Source organism: Chiloscyllium plagiosum, chromosome 13 (assembly GCF_004010195.1).
Source record: "Chiloscyllium plagiosum isolate BGI_BamShark_2017 chromosome 13, ASM401019v2, whole genome shotgun sequence".
Lineage (NCBI taxonomy): Eukaryota > Metazoa > Chordata > Chondrichthyes > Orectolobiformes > Hemiscylliidae > Chiloscyllium > Chiloscyllium plagiosum.
In genome coordinates, this window is record NC_057722.1 from 80,412,063 (window position 1) to 80,433,032 (window position 20,970).

The following is a 20,970-nucleotide window of genomic DNA, read 5'->3' on the forward strand; positions in this document are numbered from 1 at the left end:
ACTGATATTGTCAATGTGATAGTTATACAAACACGATTAATAATTCAAACTTCAATGTAACCCTTTGGAAGCTCAACATCCTATCCTGATCTCTCTGCTTGTTGCTGTCACTCAACATCATTCACAAACATTGTCTGAGTTTCTCCTCACTCTTCGCTGTACAATTGGCAAGTTATATTCGGAGTCGAAAAGTGTGGCACTGGAAAAGCACAGCAGGTCAGACAGCATCTGAGGAGCAGGAGAGTGGACGTTTCGGTCTTAAGTCCTTCATCAGGACTGGGAGGGAGGAGGAGAACTCCAAGGCAGGCATCCTTTTCCAGTCCTCACTTTCTCCAGGTTATATTCTGGCCTGAGCTGGTTTCTGTTCCTTTGCAGTGTAGTACCATGAGCAGAAATGACTTCATACGATCTCGGTGAAGGTGGGTACTGCAGATGCTGGAGATTAGAGTCAAGATTAGAGTGGTGCTGGAAAAGCACTGCAAGTCAGGCAGCATCCGAAGAACAGGAAAATCAATATTTCCTGCCCCTCTGATGCTGCCTGACCTGCTGTGCTTTCCCAGCACCACACTAATCTTGACTTCATACGATCTAGTCTGGTTATGTTTTTCAGAAATCCACATTGGCAACCAAGCATTTGTACCTGATTGGATTGGTTCCATCTCTTCGTTTCTGAATGAAACACAAATTCCATACACAAACAAAAACAGAAATTGCTGGAAAAGCTCAGCAGGTCTGATAGTATCTGTGGAGAGAAATCAGAGTTAACATTCGGGTCCGGTGACCTTTCCTCAGAACCTTTCCTTCAACCGCATATGCTGTTGTGGGCCAAGCTCAATCTGTTTAGATCTGTTTCAGCTGTGATTTATCTTTTATAATGATTTAGGATTGTTATTGGAACACAACACATTCTAATGATGCTGGTATCTATTGATAATGACACTGACTGATTGATACTGGTAAGTTGCATTGCCTTACTGACCACATGAGTCCCACAACCGTCAAATAAGACATGGAGGAATAGCTGGAGACCTCAGGTCGGGAATGGGGAGGTTGGGGAGAGGGCAGGCAGTGGGGGTAGGGATCAGGTATCAGAGCCAGCATCACCAGGTTGGCTCTGATGGTATGATTGAGAGGGTGGGGTGGGGAGGGGGGTGACACCAGCTTTGGGACCACAGGGGCTGGGGATGCTGGGGTTGGTGGGGAGCAGGGGGTGCGCCAGGCTCTGGGAGTGTCAGGTTAGGGATTGGAATCACATCAGGGTGGCATTGGGTCCTGAGAGGGTGGGTGAGGGTGTCAGATCCTGGGGTGTCTTGTCAAGATCGGGGGTAGGTGTAGCTGAATACAGGGTCTGATTAACAATTTCACTGAGCGGGTTATTATATATTTAATAATATTTCCTGAGTAACTCTTAATTTCATGGGAACCAGCCAAAGACATTGTTTTACAGATGATTTCAAAGGGCTCCAGAGTGTAGGGCATTTGCCTTGTCGAGTCCTCAGTTTCCCTTTGGAGTCTGATTAAATAAGGATGCTGCAGGGTCCCCATGCACAACTCCCACCAATAGGGAATAGTTAGACTACAACGCCAGTGATTATGACAAACAATCCACTGTTAGTTAAAACAGTATGGTGGTATGAAAATCATTGTCTAAAACATTTCACTGAATTTCTGGGTGTGATCAATGACCCTGCTTCTTTTTCTGTTCTTTCAGGGGCTTCTACTTCTTTTGTAATTGGACATGTCAAAGTAAATTGGACAATGTGGGGGGAACTGATACTGGGAATCTTCTCAGCTGTGAACAGCGGTATATTATACACCATGGCTTTGTCAAACCATATCTGGGTTTGTTATGCTGGTTATGTTTTATTCAAGGGCTCTTACATGCTGCTGAATACTGTTGCAATGTGAGTATGTCATTTAATGAAAGTAAAACAATTCAAATGATGATTAAAAAAGTCAGGTCAAGAAAAGAACCAGACTTTTCAATTGAACCTTCTTTTACTGAATTTTGAGGTGAACTGATAATTCTGGTTTGGAGATGCTGGTGTTGGATTGGGATGTACAAAGTTAAAAATCTCACAACACCAGGTTATAGTCCAACAGGTTTAATTGGAAGCACACTAGCTTTCGGAGCAATGCTCCTTCAGCAGATGATGAAGGAGCTGCGCTCCGAAAGCTAGTGTGCTTCCAATTAAACCTGTTGGACTATAACCTGGTGTTGTGCGATTTTTAACTTTGATAATTCTGGAACTTACTGACTAAAGAAAATTCCACCCAAAATGTGAACATCTTAAATTTTGTCCCAATCCAATTGTTCACGGATTTCTTTTAAATCTCTTGCAAATCCAATTTGTAAAATTGCTAGTTTCAAATAATTTACTCATTGGTAATCTTGCAAAGGCAGTAGAATTCCATCTATTGTTGTTGGAAAATATAAACTAATAGAAAATTTATTATAAATGTTGTGTACAAAGTTGGGTATCCATTGGAATTTTGGAAGGGTGAGAAATAATCTTATTGAGACATTGAGAGGGTGAATCCTGAGCAGAGTTTCCCACTGCAGCTAGTCCAGAACTTGAGTCAATGGTTTAAAAAGTGGCATTGTCCTTTTTTAAGGCACAAAAAACAGACATTGCTGGAAAAGTTCAGCAGGTCTGGCAGCATCTGTGGAGAGAAATCAGAGCTAACGTTTCAGATCCAGTGACCCTTCCTCAGTTAGTAGTTAGGAAAAGGTTGTTTTTAATGCAGAAGATAGGGTGGGAGGAGGGAGTAAGGAGCAAACGATTGATGGAGATGGAGCACAATTGGACAAAGGAGTGAACAATCAGCCTGGGATAATGAATGGCTGCTACTTGCACTATTAGTGGTTAACAATGGGTTGTGTGTAATAGCAGACCATGTGATAACAAGGCCTGGTGTGTGGGGATTGGGTAAGGGCATGGGAGATGGTGCCTCAAACCCTAAAGTTGTTGAACTCGATATTGAATCCAGAGGCTGCAGGGACCCCAAGTGAAAAATGAGGTGTTGTTCTTCCAGCTTGCACTGAGTTTCACTGCAGCAAGCCTGACACAGAGATGTTGGCCAGGGAACCTTCTCTCTAGTTTGGTCAATGTTGTTGATACAAACTTGGCTGACATCACCTGGATTCCTTCCTGCCCAATCCAAATTCCTCTCCACCACCGAGGAGATGTCCTTAACCCGGGCACTGGACAGGAAACACAGTCCCTGGGGCCGAGAAAAGAATCTATCTCCCTAATTATACTGTCCCTGACCATAACTACATTCCTCTTTGCTCTCCCCAACTTCAGTAGTTCCTTACACCAAGTATTGGTAGTAGTTCACTCATTCTTCCTGCAGTCTCTTTTGCCACAAAACTTACAAGAATCCTATAACTGTTGGAAGGAACTCAGGTTCCTGAAATAATAGCCCCTAGATCCTCGTACTTGCCTCACCTGAATTCACACACTCCTGTCTCTGATCTGAGATCAGATTTGAATGAGCTAATCTGAGGGATATGATCACCCTCTGGAGAAAAATGCCCAGGTAATTTGCCCCTTCCCTGATTTGACCCAATGTCTGCAGGTTGGACTCCAGCTTCTCAAACCAATTCCAAAATTCCTCAAGGTGCAAACTCTTACTACAGCTTCCAGCAGCTCCAACATACTGCAACAGCCACACATCAACTGTCCTACCTTCACTGTCACATTTAATTTATTAGTGAATTACTCTAGCTCTTTACATTGTATTTTTTCACACCAGTTTCAAGCTTGTATTTAACAAGCCATGTTTAAGGGATCAGAGATCCAAACACAAACACTTTATAATACTGGCTGGAAATACTTATCAATCCCATTCGCCAATCCACTACTTTCTCTTTTAATGGACTAGGCCAGACCACTCAAAACATTCTTAAGCAGACAGACCCAGACCATAACTTTGCAATTTGTTTCGGTCAATGTACAGTGAAAATTACCCGGGTTAAGTTAGCAAGACCGACTATTAGATTTTAAAACAGACAAAAATTTATTCACAAAATTATACAAAGAAACACAAAAAACCCCTACAGAACTCAGCCTATCCAACTAGACTTAATTATACTGTTCTGAATATGCATAACAGTCCCAATAAGTAAATTTGCTTTAAAAACCTTAATAAGTGGAACACATGCTTACACGTAGAAGTTGAGGGGCAGAAAGTGAGAGAGAGAGTTTCCACACAGCTCCCCATTGAACTTCCCAGTTCAAGACTGAACTAAACAGCTCAGCTCGAGAGGTGACCCGTCCCCTTTCTTTATTCAGGTCACTTGTAAAACCTGACCACTTTGGCCTGAAGTCTCATCTATTTACATATAAACAAAAGGCCTCACAAAATCCTTTTCATCTTTGTACCAAACCAGACTGATAAGAGCCCGGCCCAGTTTATTGTCCTTCTGAAAGAAATCAAGGACAGAGTCTCCTTGAGCCAAGGAACAGCCTTTAGAAAAAAAGGGACTAGCTTTGTGACACCTCCCCCCTTAAAAAAATGAACCATCAATATCAAAAGATGGCTTCATTTTGCACTCTTCAAAACCCGGTTAGTACTCTAAACACACATATACACTACACTAACTATATACATGTAAACATGCACAATCCCAAGCAAATTAAGACTGCAGTACACCTACCACCGAATGCCTCCATCTCGAGTCTCGATAACTCATCGGCTAGCACATTTTTACGATCTCCCACATGCACAATTGTCAAATTGAATGGCTGCATCAACAAGCTCCATCTAAACAGTCTGGCATTTTTGTCCTTAAATTTCTCCTCAAATGTCAAATGGGTTGTGATCAGTGTATACCATTGTCTCAGATGCATTGCTGGTAATATAAACACTGAAATGTTGTAATACCAACACCAAGCTTAAAGTCTCCTTCTCCACCATTGAATATTTCTGTTGATGAACGTTCAACTTCCTAGAAAAGTACCCGATGAGACTTTCTATTCTTTTACTGGCCTCCTGCAGGAGCACCGCAGCAACACCCACATCTCTGGCATCGACAGCTGCTTTGAAAGGCTTTGTGTAATCCGTTGTGGCTAATACTGGGCAGTGGTTAACACAGTGTTTAGGCTGTCAGATGCCTTTTGACAGTCCACTGAAACTTCTTGTCCTTTTTTAACAATTCAGTGAGTTGAGCAGCCACACTGCTAAGGTTCGGTACAAACATTCAGTAAAATCCACTCAACCCCAGGAATCGTAGTACTGCTTTTTTGTCGATGGTGTGGGAAATTCCCCAATTACTTTCATTTTCGCATCCCGTGGGGCCATTTGTCCATGTCCAATAACATGGCCCAGCAAAGTGATTTGGGCTTTGGCAAATTTACTTTTAGCTAGGTTTACCACCAAGCCTGCCTTCTGAAGTCAATTGAACAAGTCCGATAAATGCTGTAAATGTTCCTTCCATGAATGACTAAAAATCACCATGTCAGATATACACCACAGTTGGGTAATCCGGCAATGACCTTATTAGTCAGTCTCTGAAATGTGGCTGGAACATTTTTCATACCAAATGTCATGACTTTGAACTGATATAGTCCATTTGGCGTTACGAAAACCAAAATTGCCTTTGCTCTCTCTGACAGAGGTTCTTGCCAGTAGCCTCTGAGCAAGTCCAACTTAGAAATCTAAGTTGCGAGTCCCACTTTTTCAACACAGTCCACCAACCATGGAATTGGATATGCATCAGTCTTTGTAATGGTGTTGACATTGCGATAGTCCACACATAACCTTTGGGTACCATCTAGCTTTGGTACTATGACTCTGGGTGAGCTCCAGTCACTGCAACTCACTTTGATTATGCCAAGTTGGAGCATGCACTCCATCATTTGTTAAGTAATAACACACAGGCATGCATTCACTTTCTCTGTAAATGCCTTTTGATATAACTATTGTAACTCCCCATCCTTCTGCTGTAATTCAATCAGCTTAGTAGAGCTAAAGACACTGGCATGTTTACCTACTTGCTCCTTCTCTGTTCCACTTATCCGATCGAAGGAAATTTTGGATAATCGCATGCCAGTTTCCTTATCTGTGCCTTTTGATCTCTCCTGCTTTAGCTTGTGCCTCTGTGATGTTGTGATCACACAATCAGGAAAAATGCCTGGATAAACATTCTCCATGTCTTCAGTTGCCTGCTGTATCATTTGCAAGGACAAATTGAATTCCTGGAGCTGACAGTTTGTTCAGTACTCCTACCACAAATTCTCCACTCTTCTCTGGACTCTCTAGCCTCATCTTACATAATTGAGCACTTCTTGTCTCACCATGAATTCCTGTTACAAGTTCCTTTTCTGGCAGTAGTCCCTCAGGAGTACATATCTTCTCACCCGTCAGCATCACAGACTGAGAGGATCCTGTGTCCCTTAATATTGTAACCTCCTTACCTATTACTCCCAGCCTATGTGAATAAGGTTTACCCTTGCATGTGTATATTTTTAAGCAGATCTGGCACTTCCTCCTTAACCAACCTCTGATCATCTTGTGCACTCCGAGGCAGTTGTCTAACTTCCCTTGTGCTTTGTGTTATTAGTCCAACAAAACTTCCAGGCTTGTCCGGTTTTTCTACACCTGGCTTTCTCCTTGCCCACCAACATTAATTTCATGTTGCCCACTTTATTACAATGAAAACACCGGGGCTTTTTAATTTCTTTGTCCCCCCCCTCAAGGGTTTCTTTTTTACCCTGTGGTAAGTTCTCCTTACGATCTTCACTGAGATCCACCTTTTCCTTTCCATATGAGGATTTCTCTTTGCCCCAGTTTCTATCCCTCATGGACTAAAATTGATTCTGGAAGCCAAACCGTGTTTTATGGACCAGCTCATAACCATCAGCCCCTTCTGCTGCTAACCTTGCTGTTTTAACTCTCTGCTCTTCCACATGAGTTTGCACTACTTCAGGCAGTGAATTTTTGAATTCCTCCAAAGTAATTACCTCTTTAAGGCCATCATAGGTTTGCTTGCTTTTTAAAGCTCTTATCCATTTATTGAAATTACTCTGTTTGATCCTTCCTGGGGTCCTTCCTTACATTCCTGAAACATTGTCTATAGGCTTCTGGTACAAGCTTATATGCACTTAAAATGGCTTTTTTCACCTCCTCTCACTCCCCAGGTACCTCCTCTGATCGTGATGCAAATACCTCACTTGCTCTACCTATAAGTTTTGTTTGGATCAACAAAACCCACATTGGCACTGGCCACTGCATCTGTTTTGACACCTTTTCAAATGTGATGTAAAAGGTTTCCACATCCTTCTCATCAAATTTAGGCAATGCTTGAATATATTTAAACATTTTCTCACTCGGCTTCTGACTACCAGGGGCTTGCTCATTCTCACTGAGCCTATCCTCAGCCTTTATCTCCAGCCTTTTAAGCTGTCGTTCATTTTTAAGTGTCAGTTTTTGAAGTTCAAAAGCTCTCTCTTTTTCTTTCTCTGCTCTGTCTTTTTCCCTCGCTTCTGCTGATAATCGCAACTCAAACTGTTTCATTTATGCTGCCATTTCCTCATCTCTTGCTTCTAACTCAAGCTGCTTCATTTGCAATTGAATTCTTGCCATCTCTATAGATTCTGATGGTTTCTCCAGCAAGTTTAAATGCTGAGCTACTGCTGTAATCATCTGTCCTTTCCTCACAGGAACAGGCAGTTCCAATTCCTCCAGCTTCTCTACTCACTCTTGTAACTTGGTCTTATTCGCTTTTTGCAAAATTTCCAAAGTCATCGCATCCACATCCAGGAACACTTGGTGACTGAAAGGGCCATTACTATCCCAAACTTTGTCTACCCAACCAAACCAACACCTGAAATAAAGACACTAGCACCAACCACTCACTATTTAAAATCCCGCAAAGAGCCCTGAATCTGTTATGGACTAGGCCAGACCACTCAAAACATTCTTAAACAGGCAGCTCAGACCATAACTTTGTAACCTGTTTCAGTGAGTGTGCAGTGAACATTACCCGGAGTAAGTTAGCTAGGTTGACTACTAGATTTTAAAACAGACAAAAAGTTATTCACAAAATTACACAATGAAACACAAAGAACAGAATAAAGAAGCCTTACAGAACTCAGCCTATCCAAACTAGACTTAATTATGCTGTTCCGAATATGCATAACAGTCCTAATAGAACATAGAACATAGAAGAATACAGCGCAGTACAGGCCCTTTGGCCCTCGATGTTGCGCCGATCCAAGCCCACCTAATCTACACTAGCCCACTATCCTCCATATGCCTATCCAATGCCCACTTAAATGCCCATAAAGAGGGAGAGTCCACCACTGCTACTGGCAGGGCATTCCATGAACTCACGACTCGCTGAGTAAAGAACCTACCCCTAACGCCTGTCCTATACCTACCATCCCTTAATTTAAAGCTATGCCCCCTCGTAATAGCTGACTCCATACGTGGAAAAAGGTCCTCACGGTCAACCCTATCTAAACCCCTAATCATCTTGTACACCTCTATCAAGTCACCCCTAAACCTTCTTTTCTCCAATGAAAACAATCCCAAGTGCCTCAGCCTTTCCTCATACTTCAAAGTAAGTAAACTTCAATAAGTAAACTCCCTTTAAAAACCAGTATAAATGGAACACATGCTTACAGGTTGAATTTGAAAGGCAGAAAAGCGAGTTTCCATACAGCTCCCTGTTGAACTTCCCAGTTCGGGACTGAACTAAAACTGCTCAGCTCAGCGAGAGAGGTGACCACTCCCCTTTCTTTATACAGGTCACTTCTAAAACCTGACCTAAAACTTGGTCTGAAGTTTCATCTGTTTACATATAAACAAAAGGCCTCTCAAAATCCTTTTCATTTCTGTACCAAACCAGACTGATTGTCCCTCTTAAAAAATCAAGGACAGAGTCTCCTTGAGCCAAGGAACAGCTTTTAGAAAAAAAAGAGTCTAGCTTTGTGACACACTGTGCTCCCACTGCATGTGATTCATGATGTCTGTCTGTTGCTGACCTCACTGTGAGTCCCCCTGCCCCTCGATCCAGAGGAATTACTTCTTGCAATAAAGTTTATAATCTAACCACCTTCTTTCCCCTTCACTAAGTTCCCACTTTGAACCACATTCTCAGATATGCTAAATCAGTGTCTGATTCACACAGTGAAGGCTCCCTCACTCTGACTGCACTTTCTACTGGCCACGTGGTTTCCAAATCTCTTTCTGACATCGAGCTTCAATGCACATTTTAGTCTTACCTCCTACTACAGTAATCAACACCCCATTCAGACAAGGGATTTCGGTGTCTGAATAGATAACTATAAGGGAGCCACCTTTTTTTAATTAGGCTACTTTTAACTTAAAGGCTATTAATCCACGATGTGAATCTGATTTTTACTCTAACATTGCATTTGGAAAAGATTTGCCAGCACATCGAAAAGACGTTTAGACAGACACAAAGTGGGACACTATGTTCCCAGAGGTGGCAAAAGAGCTTTAAACAAAAGGGATGTAAACCATTAATTTAGAATGGCTCCATGGTTGGCATAGATATGATGGGCCGAAGGGCCTGTTCCTATACTGTACTGTTCTACGTTCAAATCCAACTTTGAACCAAATGCCCAGGATGTACTCACTGGGCCTCCATCTCCCCCCACGTTGACCCTGTGCTCCACTGGAGTTTGAGGTTTTGATTGATCTGGAAGACAATAGTTATCAAGGGGTGGGCTGAAGCAAACAGGAAATTAGACTTGAAAACACAAGCAGATTTGCAGTGACTTTATTGAATGGTAAAGCTGGCTGGAAGTGCTGTGTGGTATATTTCTGCTCTTGGAACAAAGCTCTTGGACTTAAAGAAAAATACAGATTTCTTCGTTTAAAGCTGTTTTGCCACCTCTGGGAACATACACTGTCCAACTTGAAAACCTCTCTCAATCAACAGCATTAGAGTCTGATAATTAGTTCAGGGGTGGAATTGGGAATATGTCACAAACAAGCACTTATTTATACCATCTAATATATAGCATTAGTTTCAATGATTACAATATGCAGATTTAACATTATTAAGAAGATTGTGTTTTCTAAATTTAGGTTTCAGATAGCAGCTAACTTGGAGATGGGGCATCATGCATTAGTGTTTGGCATCAACTCTACGGTGGCCTTGATACTCCAAACCATCCTAACCATTGTTGTGATTGATTCAAGAGGCCTAGCTTTGGATATTATCACCCAGGTGCATTCAATATCCATTTCTACGTATGTGAGGACTTGCTTCCAATTGTTTCATTTCTTTACAGTTACTTTTTCTCATTGCTTGTATCATACAATTTTAAAGCTCTAACATTCTCAGTTATTGTATATTCAAAAAGAATTTTCAAAACAAAATCATTGTTCAGAACGATGAAAAGAAAACACAAGTGCACAGGCTGGTCACAAGCCTGGAGTGAGGCAATGTCAGATCGAGCCTGTTGTACAAACCAACGCCAATACCTGCCATTATCCAGATTGTGCTCAATTCTTCAGGAGAGAGCCACCTCCAGACAGAGCAAATAAGGCACCATATGGTATTTACTGAGGCTGATACAGCAACACATTGACACCCACACCTTCAGTTAAATGCAGCAGGGATAATGTCAATGCTTATTTTATCTAATAATAGCCAGATTGTAACTATTACTGAAAATAAGTGATTCGGAGATGCCGGTGTTGGACTGGGGTGTACAAAGTTAAAAATCACACAACACCAGGTTATAGTCCAACAGGTTTAATTGGAAGCACACTAGCTTTTGGAGCGACGCTCCTTCGTCAGGTGATTGTCCTGATGAAGGAGCGTCGCTCCAAAAGCTAGTGTGCTTCCAATTAAACCTGTTGGACTATAACCTGGTGTTGTGTGATTTTTAACTTTGAAAACAAGTGAACATTGAAGCCTGTCTTAGGGACGTGGAAGCTGGCTTTTTGGAAGACGGCTGTAACCTTTCCACTGAACCAAGCTGGAAATATCCAGAAAGACCAGCAATAAACTAAACGGCTGTTTTTCTTTTGCAGGTTCTCATTTGGGGAAGTTACTTTGCAGCAATAGCAGGACTTTTCCTAATCAGAGGAATCTACACACTTTTTACAAACAGACGGGCACAGATTGTCAGTACAAATACCTCTCTTTCCAGAAATGAGAGAGAAATTACAGCGTTGTGATTATCATATATAAATCTTCCAACATTTGCTTTTCTTTTTAACCAATCTTCTTTAAATGATGTGCTGCTGTAGAGGAAAAAGATTAAGACATAATTATATCACGTCCTGCACACCACTATCCCCAGGTATGTCCTGTCTCACTGGCAGGATTGAGCCAGCAGAGGTGGCCTCACTGTGGTATACAGTCAGGAGGGAGTTGTCCTGGGAGTCCTCAAAATTCTGGAGTCTGGGCCCCATGAAGTCTCATGGCATCAGACAAAATTGAGCAAGGAAATCTTTTGAAATAAGCTGCCCCCTTCTCCCACCCTCTCCTCCAATCCCTCAGCTCCTGATCACATGATTACATTAGCTCCTTTATCCATTAATGTCAGATTAAATGCCAAAGATGATATGAGAATGACAGCCCTTGCCAAGAAGGCAGTGTCTGATTATGGCATTAAGGTGCCCCAGCAAAACTGGAGTCATAGAGATGTACAGCATGGAAACAGACCCTTCGGTCCAACTCGTCTATGCTGACCAAATATCCTAACCCAATCTCGTCCCACCTGCCAGCACCTGGCCCATATCCCTCCAAACCCTTCCTATTCATATACCCATCCAAATGCCTTTTAAATGTTGCAATTGTACCAACCTCCACCACATCCTCTGGCAGCTCATTCCATACACATACCACCCTCTGCGTGAAAAAGTTGCCCCTTAGGTCTCTTTTATATCTTTCCCCTCTCACCCTAAACCTATGCCCTCTAGTTGTGGACTCCCCCATCCCAGGGCTTTGTCTATTTATCATCTCCATGCCTCTCTTGATTTTATAAACCTCTTTAAGGTCACCCCTCAGCCTGCGATGCTCCAGGGAAAACAGTCCTAGCCTATTCACCTCTCCCTATAGCTCAAATCCTCCAACCCTGGCAACATCCTTGTGAAACTTTTCTGAACTCTTTCAAGTTTCACAAAATCTTTCCGATAGGAAGGAGACCAGAATTCCAAAAGTGGCCTAACCAATATCCTGTACAGCCACAACATGACCTCCCAACTCCTGTACTCAATACTCTGACAGATAACGGAAAGCATACCAAATGCCTTCTTCACTATCCTATCTACCTGCAACTCCACTTTCAAGGAGCTATGAACCTGCACTCCAAGGTCTCTTTGTTCAGCAGCACTCCCAATGTGAATTGGGGAAAACTCTCTGCTGCTAACAGTCATGCCTGGCACAAAGGAAAGATTGTGTGGTTGTTGGGGGTCAGTCATCTCAGCTCCTGGACATCTCTGCTGGAGGTCTTCAGATTAGTGTCCTTGGCCCATCCAAAATCTGCTGCTTTCCTCTACCCTCAGGCCAGAAATGGGGATGTTCGCTGATGACTGCTCAATGTCCAGCACCATTCAAAACTGAAGCAGTCCATGTTTGAATGAAACAAAACCTGGGCAATATTCAGGTCTCCAGGGTGATAAGTGGCAAATAACATTATCACTGGTTTCACAAAAACGCTAGACAGTCTCGAAGACCGAATCTAACCATTACCCCTTGACATTCAACAGTGTTACCATTTCTGAATTCCTCACTACTGACATCCCTGGGTGAGCCAGCCATATTAATACTGTTTTCAAGAGAAGGTCAGAGATTAGGAATTATGTAGTGAGTAATCAGGTTGGCCAACAACTGTGTAGACATCTGTGTGATATGCCTATAGCAGGCAGGAACAGCAAAGTGCCTTCTAATCAGTCCAGACAAGTTGGAAGATCGCAGTAAACCAGGCAGCATCAGATGGTAGAGAAATTAACATCTTGGGTATAACCGTTCTTCAGGACTAGACAAGGGTTATACCCAAAACGTTGGTTTCTCCACCCCTGATGCTGCCTGGCTTGCTGTGTTCTTCCAGCCTCCTGCCTGTCTACAATGGATTCCAGCATCTGCAGGTTTTTTTTGTCTCTTCTAGTCAATCCAAGCTTGATGCAGGGTGATGCCCCTCAAGCTATAATCTCGAGTGCCAAGTTAGTGATCTGTTCCAGGAAAATCTAACCATGGAAACAAATGTAAACATGTGCTTTATTTGCCTCATTTGCCACTAGGCATGAGAAGAGAGAGAGAAAAAATGATTTTAGCAGATAGGAAGGCCTTATTCCCATTATTGTTTTAAATAAAATCATTCACAGGATGTGAGCATCACTGGCCTGGCCAATATTTATTACCCATCCCTAATGATCCTGAGGACAATTAAAAGGCAACCATATTCTTGTGGGTCTGGAGTCACATGTGAGTCAGACCAGGTAAGGATGGCAGGTTTCTTCACTGAAGGATGTTAATGAATCCAGATAAGTTTTTTCTCCCTGATAATTGACAATAATTTCATGGTTATCATTAACTCTTAATTCCAGTTTCATTATTGAATTCAAATTTCACCACCTGACATAGTGGGATTTGAACCCATTTCTCCAGAACATTAGCTAAGTTTCTGGATTAATAGTCTAGTGGCAATACCACAAGGTCATTGCTTTCCCTTAATTAATTCATATTCTATGTCCCTGGTTAACAAAAAGATGACTATGAATGAATTCAATAGGAAATTCTTTCACCAAGAGGATGGTGGGAATCCAGAACTCACTACCTGAAAGGTTGGTAGGGCCCTGCTCCGCCCAAAGCCATGTTGACTTTCCCTAATTAGGCCATGCTTTTCTAAGTGCATGTAAATCCTATCCCTAAGAAATCTTTCCAATTGCTTCCCAACAACCGACATCAGACACACCAGCTGATAGTTTCCCTGGATTATCCCTATTTTGCTTCTTGAACAGGGGAACAACATTAACTCCTCATCAGTCTCCAAGACCTCTCCATTGGAGAGTGAGGATATAAAGATCTGCTGCCACTCAATAACCTGGGGTAGATACCATCATGCCCTAGGAACTTATCCACCTTAATGTTCTTCAAGATTTCTAACAATGTTTTTCTAGATCTCAAAATTCCCTAGCCTGCACCACACAAATTCTCTACCCTTCATATTCTTCTCCTGGGTGAATACCAACACAAAGTACTCTTTTAGGATATTGCCCACATCCTCTGCCTTCAAGCACAAGTTCCGTCCTTTATCCTTGAGTGGCCGTACCTTCTCATTATTTATTATCTTGTTTATAATTTACGTATAAAATGCCTTGGGATTCTCATTAGCCCTACTTATCAAGGTTATTTCATGGCCCCTCCTGTTCTCTTAATTCCCTGCTTGAGTTCCTTCCAGCATTCTTTGTATTCCTCAAAGGCCCTGTCCGATCTTAGCTTCCTAACCCTTACATATGATTCTTTTTGCCTTTTGACTAAATTCACAACCTCCCTCATTATCCAAGGGTCCCTGTCTTTCTTCCTTACTGGAACATTCCGGTGTTGGACTCTGTAGGTTTTTTGACAACTTCCACATGTCAAATGGAAACTTACCAGGCAACAGCTGCTCCCAAATTAACACCCCACAGCTCCTACATTTTACTGATATAATTTGCTCTCCCCTCCTGCAAAGCCTTGATTTATCCTCATTCACAGCTATCTCAAAACTTAAGGAATTGTGATCACTGTTTCCAAAATGCTCTCCCACAGAAAGGTCAGTCACCTGGCCAGGCTCATTTGCCAATACAAGTTCCATATGGCCCCTCCTGTAGTTTGACTATCCACATACTGTTTCAATAAACCCTCTTGGGTGCACTTAACATATTCTGCCCTGTCTAAGCCTCTGCTCTAAGGAAGTCCCAGTTAATAATGGACAAGTTAAAGACACCCACTCTGACAACTCTGTTGTTATTGTATCTTTCCATAACCTGCCTACATACTTGTCCCTCTTTGTGGCTGTTGAGGTGCCTATAGTAATAATCCCAGAGTGATTTGTTATGGACCAAGCCAGACCCCTGAACTTTGCTAGTTGTTTTAAGGAAGTGTACAGTGGATATCCCAGGAGAGAATCGGCTGGTCAAACTACTAAGTTTTAAACAAAACGGAATTTATTTACAAAATTGCTGAATGAAACATAAAAAACAGAAAACAGAATACCGACTAACTTATCCTATCCGACAACCCAACACTCTATCCCATCTTAATGATGCTGATCCAAAATACTTGCAACAATCCCCACAAACACCCCCTGGCAGAAAAGGAAAATCAAACAAGCTCTCACAGGAGAGAAGTCAGAGACAGAGAGAGAGAGAGTCCAGCAGCCTTTCTTCACACACTCATTGCTGCATTTTAAAACTAAACCCAGAGAAAAGCTGAGCTGCTAGAACTGGCCACTCCCCTTTCATTACACAAGATTTTCTTCCAAAACTTGAAAGCCTTCTTCCTGAGGCAGTATCTGTTAGCTATAAACAAATTGGCCCTAAAATCCATCCAACCTCAGATATTTCGGAACCTGTGTCGTTTACAATGTCTCTGGAAAAAAAACCCAAGGACCACCTAACCTTGTTAAAGGAACAGCTTCGTCACAGACTGCAGCCATCTTATTTTTGAGCTCCACCCATATTGTCTCAGTGGATGAAGTTCCAGCATTTCCTCTTTGACTGCAGATGTGACATTCTCCCTGATTAGTAACACAACGCCACCACCTCTTTTACCTTCCTCTCTACCTCATCTAAAACAAAGAAACCCTAGAACATGGAGCAGCCAATCCTGTTCCTCTCTCAGCCACATCATCATAGTCCCGTGTAATGATCCAATGCATTAAGTTTTTTTTAACAAATTAGAGTATGGAATGTTTTATAAGTGACATAGACCATAATGTTTAACAGGAAATTAAAAGCAAGAAGCTGCATTTGTTTGTATTACTTCACTATCAATGAATTCTGTTCCAAAGAAGTCAGAAGTCACACAATATCAGGTTATAGTCCAACAATTATTTACAGAAACTTTTCTTTTTTTCCAGTTTTGTTTAGTTGTTGCTCAGACTTACCCAATAAAGAAAGCTCTTTGATAGGAAGGTGGCGATGGTGTCTTCCAGAGTCAGCTGGCCTGTGAAACCTGGCACTCTGGCAGCAGCATGGCATGGGACGGTGAAGCCTGAAGCGGGGACTGTAGTGGTGGAGAAGGAAAAACTGGACTCTCTTTAAGTTGCCTTTCTTCACTTTTATTTTACGTTAATGTGAATGGTGCCTGTGCAGGGCGATGCTACACACTTTACCCATATTTTATATTGGATACACATGACGATAAATGATTCAATTCAACAGATTTATTTGAAATCACAAGCTTTTGAAGTGTTGCTCCTTCATCAGGTGATGAGCGGTCCTAATGCTTGTGATTTCAAATAAACCTGTTGGACTATAACCTGGTGTCATGTGACTTGTTGCTTTGTCCATCCTAGTTCAATACCAGCACCTCCACATCATTCCAAAGAAGAGCTATACCAGACTCAAAACATTAACTGTTTCTCTCGCCCAGAAGCTGCAAGGTCTGCTGACTTTCTACAGCATTCTGTTTTTATATCAGATTTCCCCAGCATCTGCAGCATTTTGCTTTTATTTGAGTAGTCAGTTATATATTAAACATTTTCTACACTCAATTCCATATGTAATAACAACACAACAATCACAAAAATACAGCAATTAAAATCTTCTTGGAGATTTTTACTAATATTGTATTTATTTTGTCAATTGCAAACTTTGTAGCAAAACATGATTTTCTTTATTAGGCAGAGATGCAGTTTTCTACATACTCAGAATATAAATAAGAGAATTTTCCTCTGAGAAAGAAAATCTCCTTTTCAGTCACCAAATGAATAACCGAGTTTATCTAAAACTAGAACTTAAAAGGTCAATGTTACAGCAATTTCATCCTTATAGATACAGCAACTTTATTACGATTCTTTCTGCTCAGTAACATTTCACATTAACATAAATGTGTTAAATTACAAATACTGATCTGCACAACTAGCTAATTTCTAAGAAAAAAATATGTACAGTACTGCAGAGCAATGAAAGAAGTGCAATAACTTAAACATTAACCCATTTCAATATACATGATATGGCTACATCTTGAACCTTCTTACCAAATAATGGTTAAATAAAGGACGGATGGAAAGTCCTTCCTTTCTTCAAATATCACCCCATTATATAAAATACAGGCTTTAGAGACTCTTCTGATTAAAGCTAAGATCAGTGAACAACACAACTGTGCGAGAGATCTGGAGACGTCACGCATCAACATCACACTCCTGACAGTAACTGAATGGGCTATAAGAATGGGTTGGTTGAGGAGCTTCCTGTTGGAAACTGCCCCATTGGAGCTCCGGCCTGTGGGAAGGATAACAAGAAATCGACAATAAACATGATGTGATTTTTAAAAAAAAAAATCTCTAACATGAGAACAGTAAAGAATAAATTTCAAAGAATAAATATTCAGAGTAAATCAGGACATTTTCTAAGAAGTCGAAAGTGTGCTGCTGGAAAAGCACAGCTGGTCAGGCAGCATTCAAGGTGCAGGAGAATTGACCGATGAAGGGCTTATGCCTGAAACGCCGATTTTCCTGCTCCTCGGATGCTGCCTGACCTGCTGTGCTTTTCCAGCATCACACTCTTGACTCTGATCTCCAACATCTGCAGTCCTCACTTTGTCCCATTTCTAACAAGTGTCTATTGCTCATAAGCCACATACGTACACACCCATGTCAAATTTGTTCTGTTTTAGTAAATACTTTTTAAAACAAAATGTCCTAAGTCAGTACTCGGCAATATTATTTCTCATCACACATCCACCATAGTGCTTCAAAACAGATCCATCTAAACTTGCATTCTTCCTACAAACAGCTTCAGCTTTGCTGTCATCACCACAAATATTAGAACATTATTACAATACTGTATTCAAAGATTTATTTTCAATAATTCAACCTCGAGAAAATGTCTAGTTAACAACAGATTAGTGTACAAACAACAAAGCAGGTAGACAAGATAGTGAAGAAGGCATTTTTCTTTTATTGGTCAGAGTATTGAGTACAGGAGTTGGGAGGTCATGTTGCAGCTGTACAGGACATTGGTTAGGCCACTGTTGGAATATTGCGTGCAATTCTAGTCTCCATCCTATTGGAAGGATGTTGTGAAACTTGAAAGGGTTCAGAAAAGATTTACAAGGATGTTGCCAGGGTTGGAGGATTTGAGCTACAGGGAGAGGCTGAATAGGCTGGGGCTGTTTTCCTTGGAGCGTTGGAGGCTGAGAGGTGATCTCATAGAGGTTTATAAAATCATGAGGGGCATGGATAGGATAAATAGACAAAGACTCTCCCTGGGGTGGGGGAGTCCAGAACTAGAGGGCATAGGTTTAGGACGAGACGGAAAGATATAAAAGAGACCTGAGGGGCAACCTTTTCACTCAGAGGGTGGTACGTGTAGGGATGAGCTGCCAGAGGAAGTGGTGGAGGCTGGTACACTTACAACATTTAAAAGGCATCTGGATGGGTAAAGGACTAGGAAGGGTTTGGAGGGATGTGGGCCAGGTGCTGGCAAGTGGGACTAGATTGGGTTAGGATATCTGGTCAGCATGGACAAGTTGGACCGAAGGATCTGTTTCTGTGCTGTACATCTCTATGACTCTAACTGGGACAAAAGACTCAAGATGCCTTTAAAATCTTCACAAATGTTACTGGAACTCAAATTTTTAGACCAAAAGGAGCACTGAGAGCTAATATGCAATGTTTTATATTAATTTACATCTTCCTTTGCATGCATAATCAAAAATGTAGAGGATTAATTTCTTTTCCCATTTTTAAAAATTCACTCACTGGCGGGCCCAGCATTTACAACCCATCCCCAGTTACCATTCAGAAGGTGGTGCTGAGCTGCTCCTGGAACTGTTGCAGTAAACGTCCGTGTAAGTACATGTTGTAGTTAATATTGTAAAATGGAAAGCTAGGAATAGTCCACTGTCAGAGAAAGTTCTGGAATAGATCAGCGACGAAAAGATATTTTAAAAAAAACAAAAATTGACATTACCAGAAAGGGATTACTCGACACTGTCGACGCTGCCATTGGTTGACCATATGGCATGACCATCGGTTTCGGTTGCCCGAATGAACCAAACCCTCCACCTGAAGAAATAAAAAGCAAAACATTTAACAAGAGGAGAGTTTATAATTGGAAAAACAATGCAAAGACAAGAAATTCTATTGATATTACCAACTGGTTGCTGTGGAAATGCTGAATGCTGTGGAAAGGTCACAGGGCCAGATAAGACAGGCTGCTGGAAGCCACCACTAAAGCTGGTGGGAAGGGTATATCCTGCTGGACTGGCAAACAATGTTGGCATGCTCATTGACGCTGTTCCAAAGCTTACTGTTTCACAAAGAAAGGAAAAAGTCAAGTTAGCTGAAAGCTCAAAAGACTCATTCCCAATCTACAGAAGACTTTACAAAAGATTCTTCTAACCTGCTTAAATGGACAGCAATCACATGACTGGGTGAGTAGGAGTGCTGATTTTGCTTTAAACTAGAGCACAAACAACACAATATGTTGAGCAATATACAATTTTTAAACAGCTATGTTAAAGGCTCAAAATAGAAAAACAAAAAATGTTCAGAACAGCTATTACGAGCATACAATCCAAAAAATAAATGTGATATTCTCAACATTTGCATAAGATTGACATATGTTATTGAGCATCTTTTGAAATGAGAGTGGTAGGAATATTACTGAATATGTAATCAAGAGTAGAGCACACATCTTCAAATGTCACCCCTTGGTAGTGTGCGAAATTGAATTCAATTTGAAAGTTTGTTCAATAGAAGAAGCTGGATATCTGGTCATCTTGAACCGAAGGGTCTGTTTCCATGTTATGCATCTCTATGACTATGACTCGAAGAAAGCTGTTGACCTTATTTGGTCTGGCCTGATTGAGTATCTCGGGCAACATTTGGACTACTAATACTTAATGACAAACCGAAGTATACTGTCATTAGAACTGGTAACAAGGAGACAGCCCAGCACCTTTCACTTTGTGATCAGTAACAAATGCCTGTGTTTCTTGTAGCACCGATTTCCTGTGAATGACTGATTAACATGGAGCAAGTTAAATCAATATGTAACCATAGAAAAATAGCAGTATCATAGAAACTGAGTCTTAATCACTAATAGGGCCTTCAAAATTGTAATTTACCAAAAAGCAGGAGCCCAATTCTGAACAACTCATTTTGCCCCATCAAACATATGCAATTTGAACCACAAGAATTCCTTCTTATAATTTAGAACAAGTTGTGGTGATGAAAGACGCTATCAAAATAGAACTCTTGAACTAAGCTTGTGGTAGCTGTCAGCAGTGCGCATTTACACCATAGTTAGAAAAATGAATCTTGAAGAAAAGATTTAAGAGCATTTAAAATCAAGTAGCACATTACCTTGGCAGTACACAGTGCTGCAAAATGATAAAACACAATCTTATGCAGCAAAATGCTTTCCTGGTGAATAACTGATAATTAATTGTTTGACTATCAATGTTAACCTAGAAGCTCCTGCAAGCTTTTCACCTACACATTCAGAAACAGAATGAAACATGACAAGTAATAAAGCCACTCCAACTTGTGATTCTGATTTATGAGTCCACACCTGAAACAACTTGGCTGTTCTGTGCACAGTTGCTGCCTGATTCACTCAGACTAGAGAAGTGAAGAAACAGTAGAAAGTGAGGACTGCAGGTGCTAGACAGCAGAGCTGAGGAATGTGGAACTGAAAAAGCACAGCAGGTCAGGCAGCATCTGAGCAGCAGGAGAATTGATGTTTCAGGCATAAACCCTTCCTCAGGAATGGGGGGGGAGGGGTGAAGTGGGCTGAGAGACAAATGGGAGGGGGGCTGGGCTG

At 41.4% G+C, this 20,970-nt stretch overlaps 2 protein-coding genes across 11 annotated transcripts in view; one reads left to right on the plus strand and one right to left on the minus strand.

Annotated features, from left to right (window-relative positions):
• Positions 1 to 11,682, plus strand: part of LOC122556235 (thiamine transporter 2-like) — an 83,388-nt gene extending 71,706 nt beyond the window's left edge. For all 3 annotated transcript variants that reach the window (XM_043702838.1, XM_043702839.1, XM_043702837.1), the window contains 3 exons: positions 1,712 to 1,904; positions 10,066 to 10,207; positions 11,020 to 11,682. In XM_043702838.1, the coding sequence (XP_043558773.1) occupies positions 1,712 to 1,904; positions 10,066 to 10,207; positions 11,020 to 11,166 (482 nt within the window). In that variant the 3' untranslated portion in view covers positions 11,167 to 11,682. The remainder of the gene's footprint in view (positions 1 to 1,711; positions 1,905 to 10,065; positions 10,208 to 11,019) is intronic.
• A 5,063-nt stretch (positions 11,683 to 16,745) lies between these two features.
• agfg1a (ArfGAP with FG repeats 1a) overlaps positions 16,746 to 20,970 on the minus strand; it is a 94,835-nt gene continuing 90,610 nt past the window's right edge. For all 8 annotated transcript variants that reach the window (XM_043702847.1, XM_043702846.1, XM_043702844.1 and 5 more), the window contains 3 exons: positions 19,297 to 19,452; positions 19,114 to 19,208; positions 16,746 to 17,421 (listed from right to left, as the gene is read on the minus strand). In XM_043702847.1, the coding sequence (XP_043558782.1) occupies positions 17,362 to 17,421; positions 19,114 to 19,208; positions 19,297 to 19,452 (311 nt within the window). In that variant the 3' untranslated portion in view covers positions 16,746 to 17,361. The remainder of the gene's footprint in view (positions 17,422 to 19,113; positions 19,209 to 19,296; positions 19,453 to 20,970) is intronic.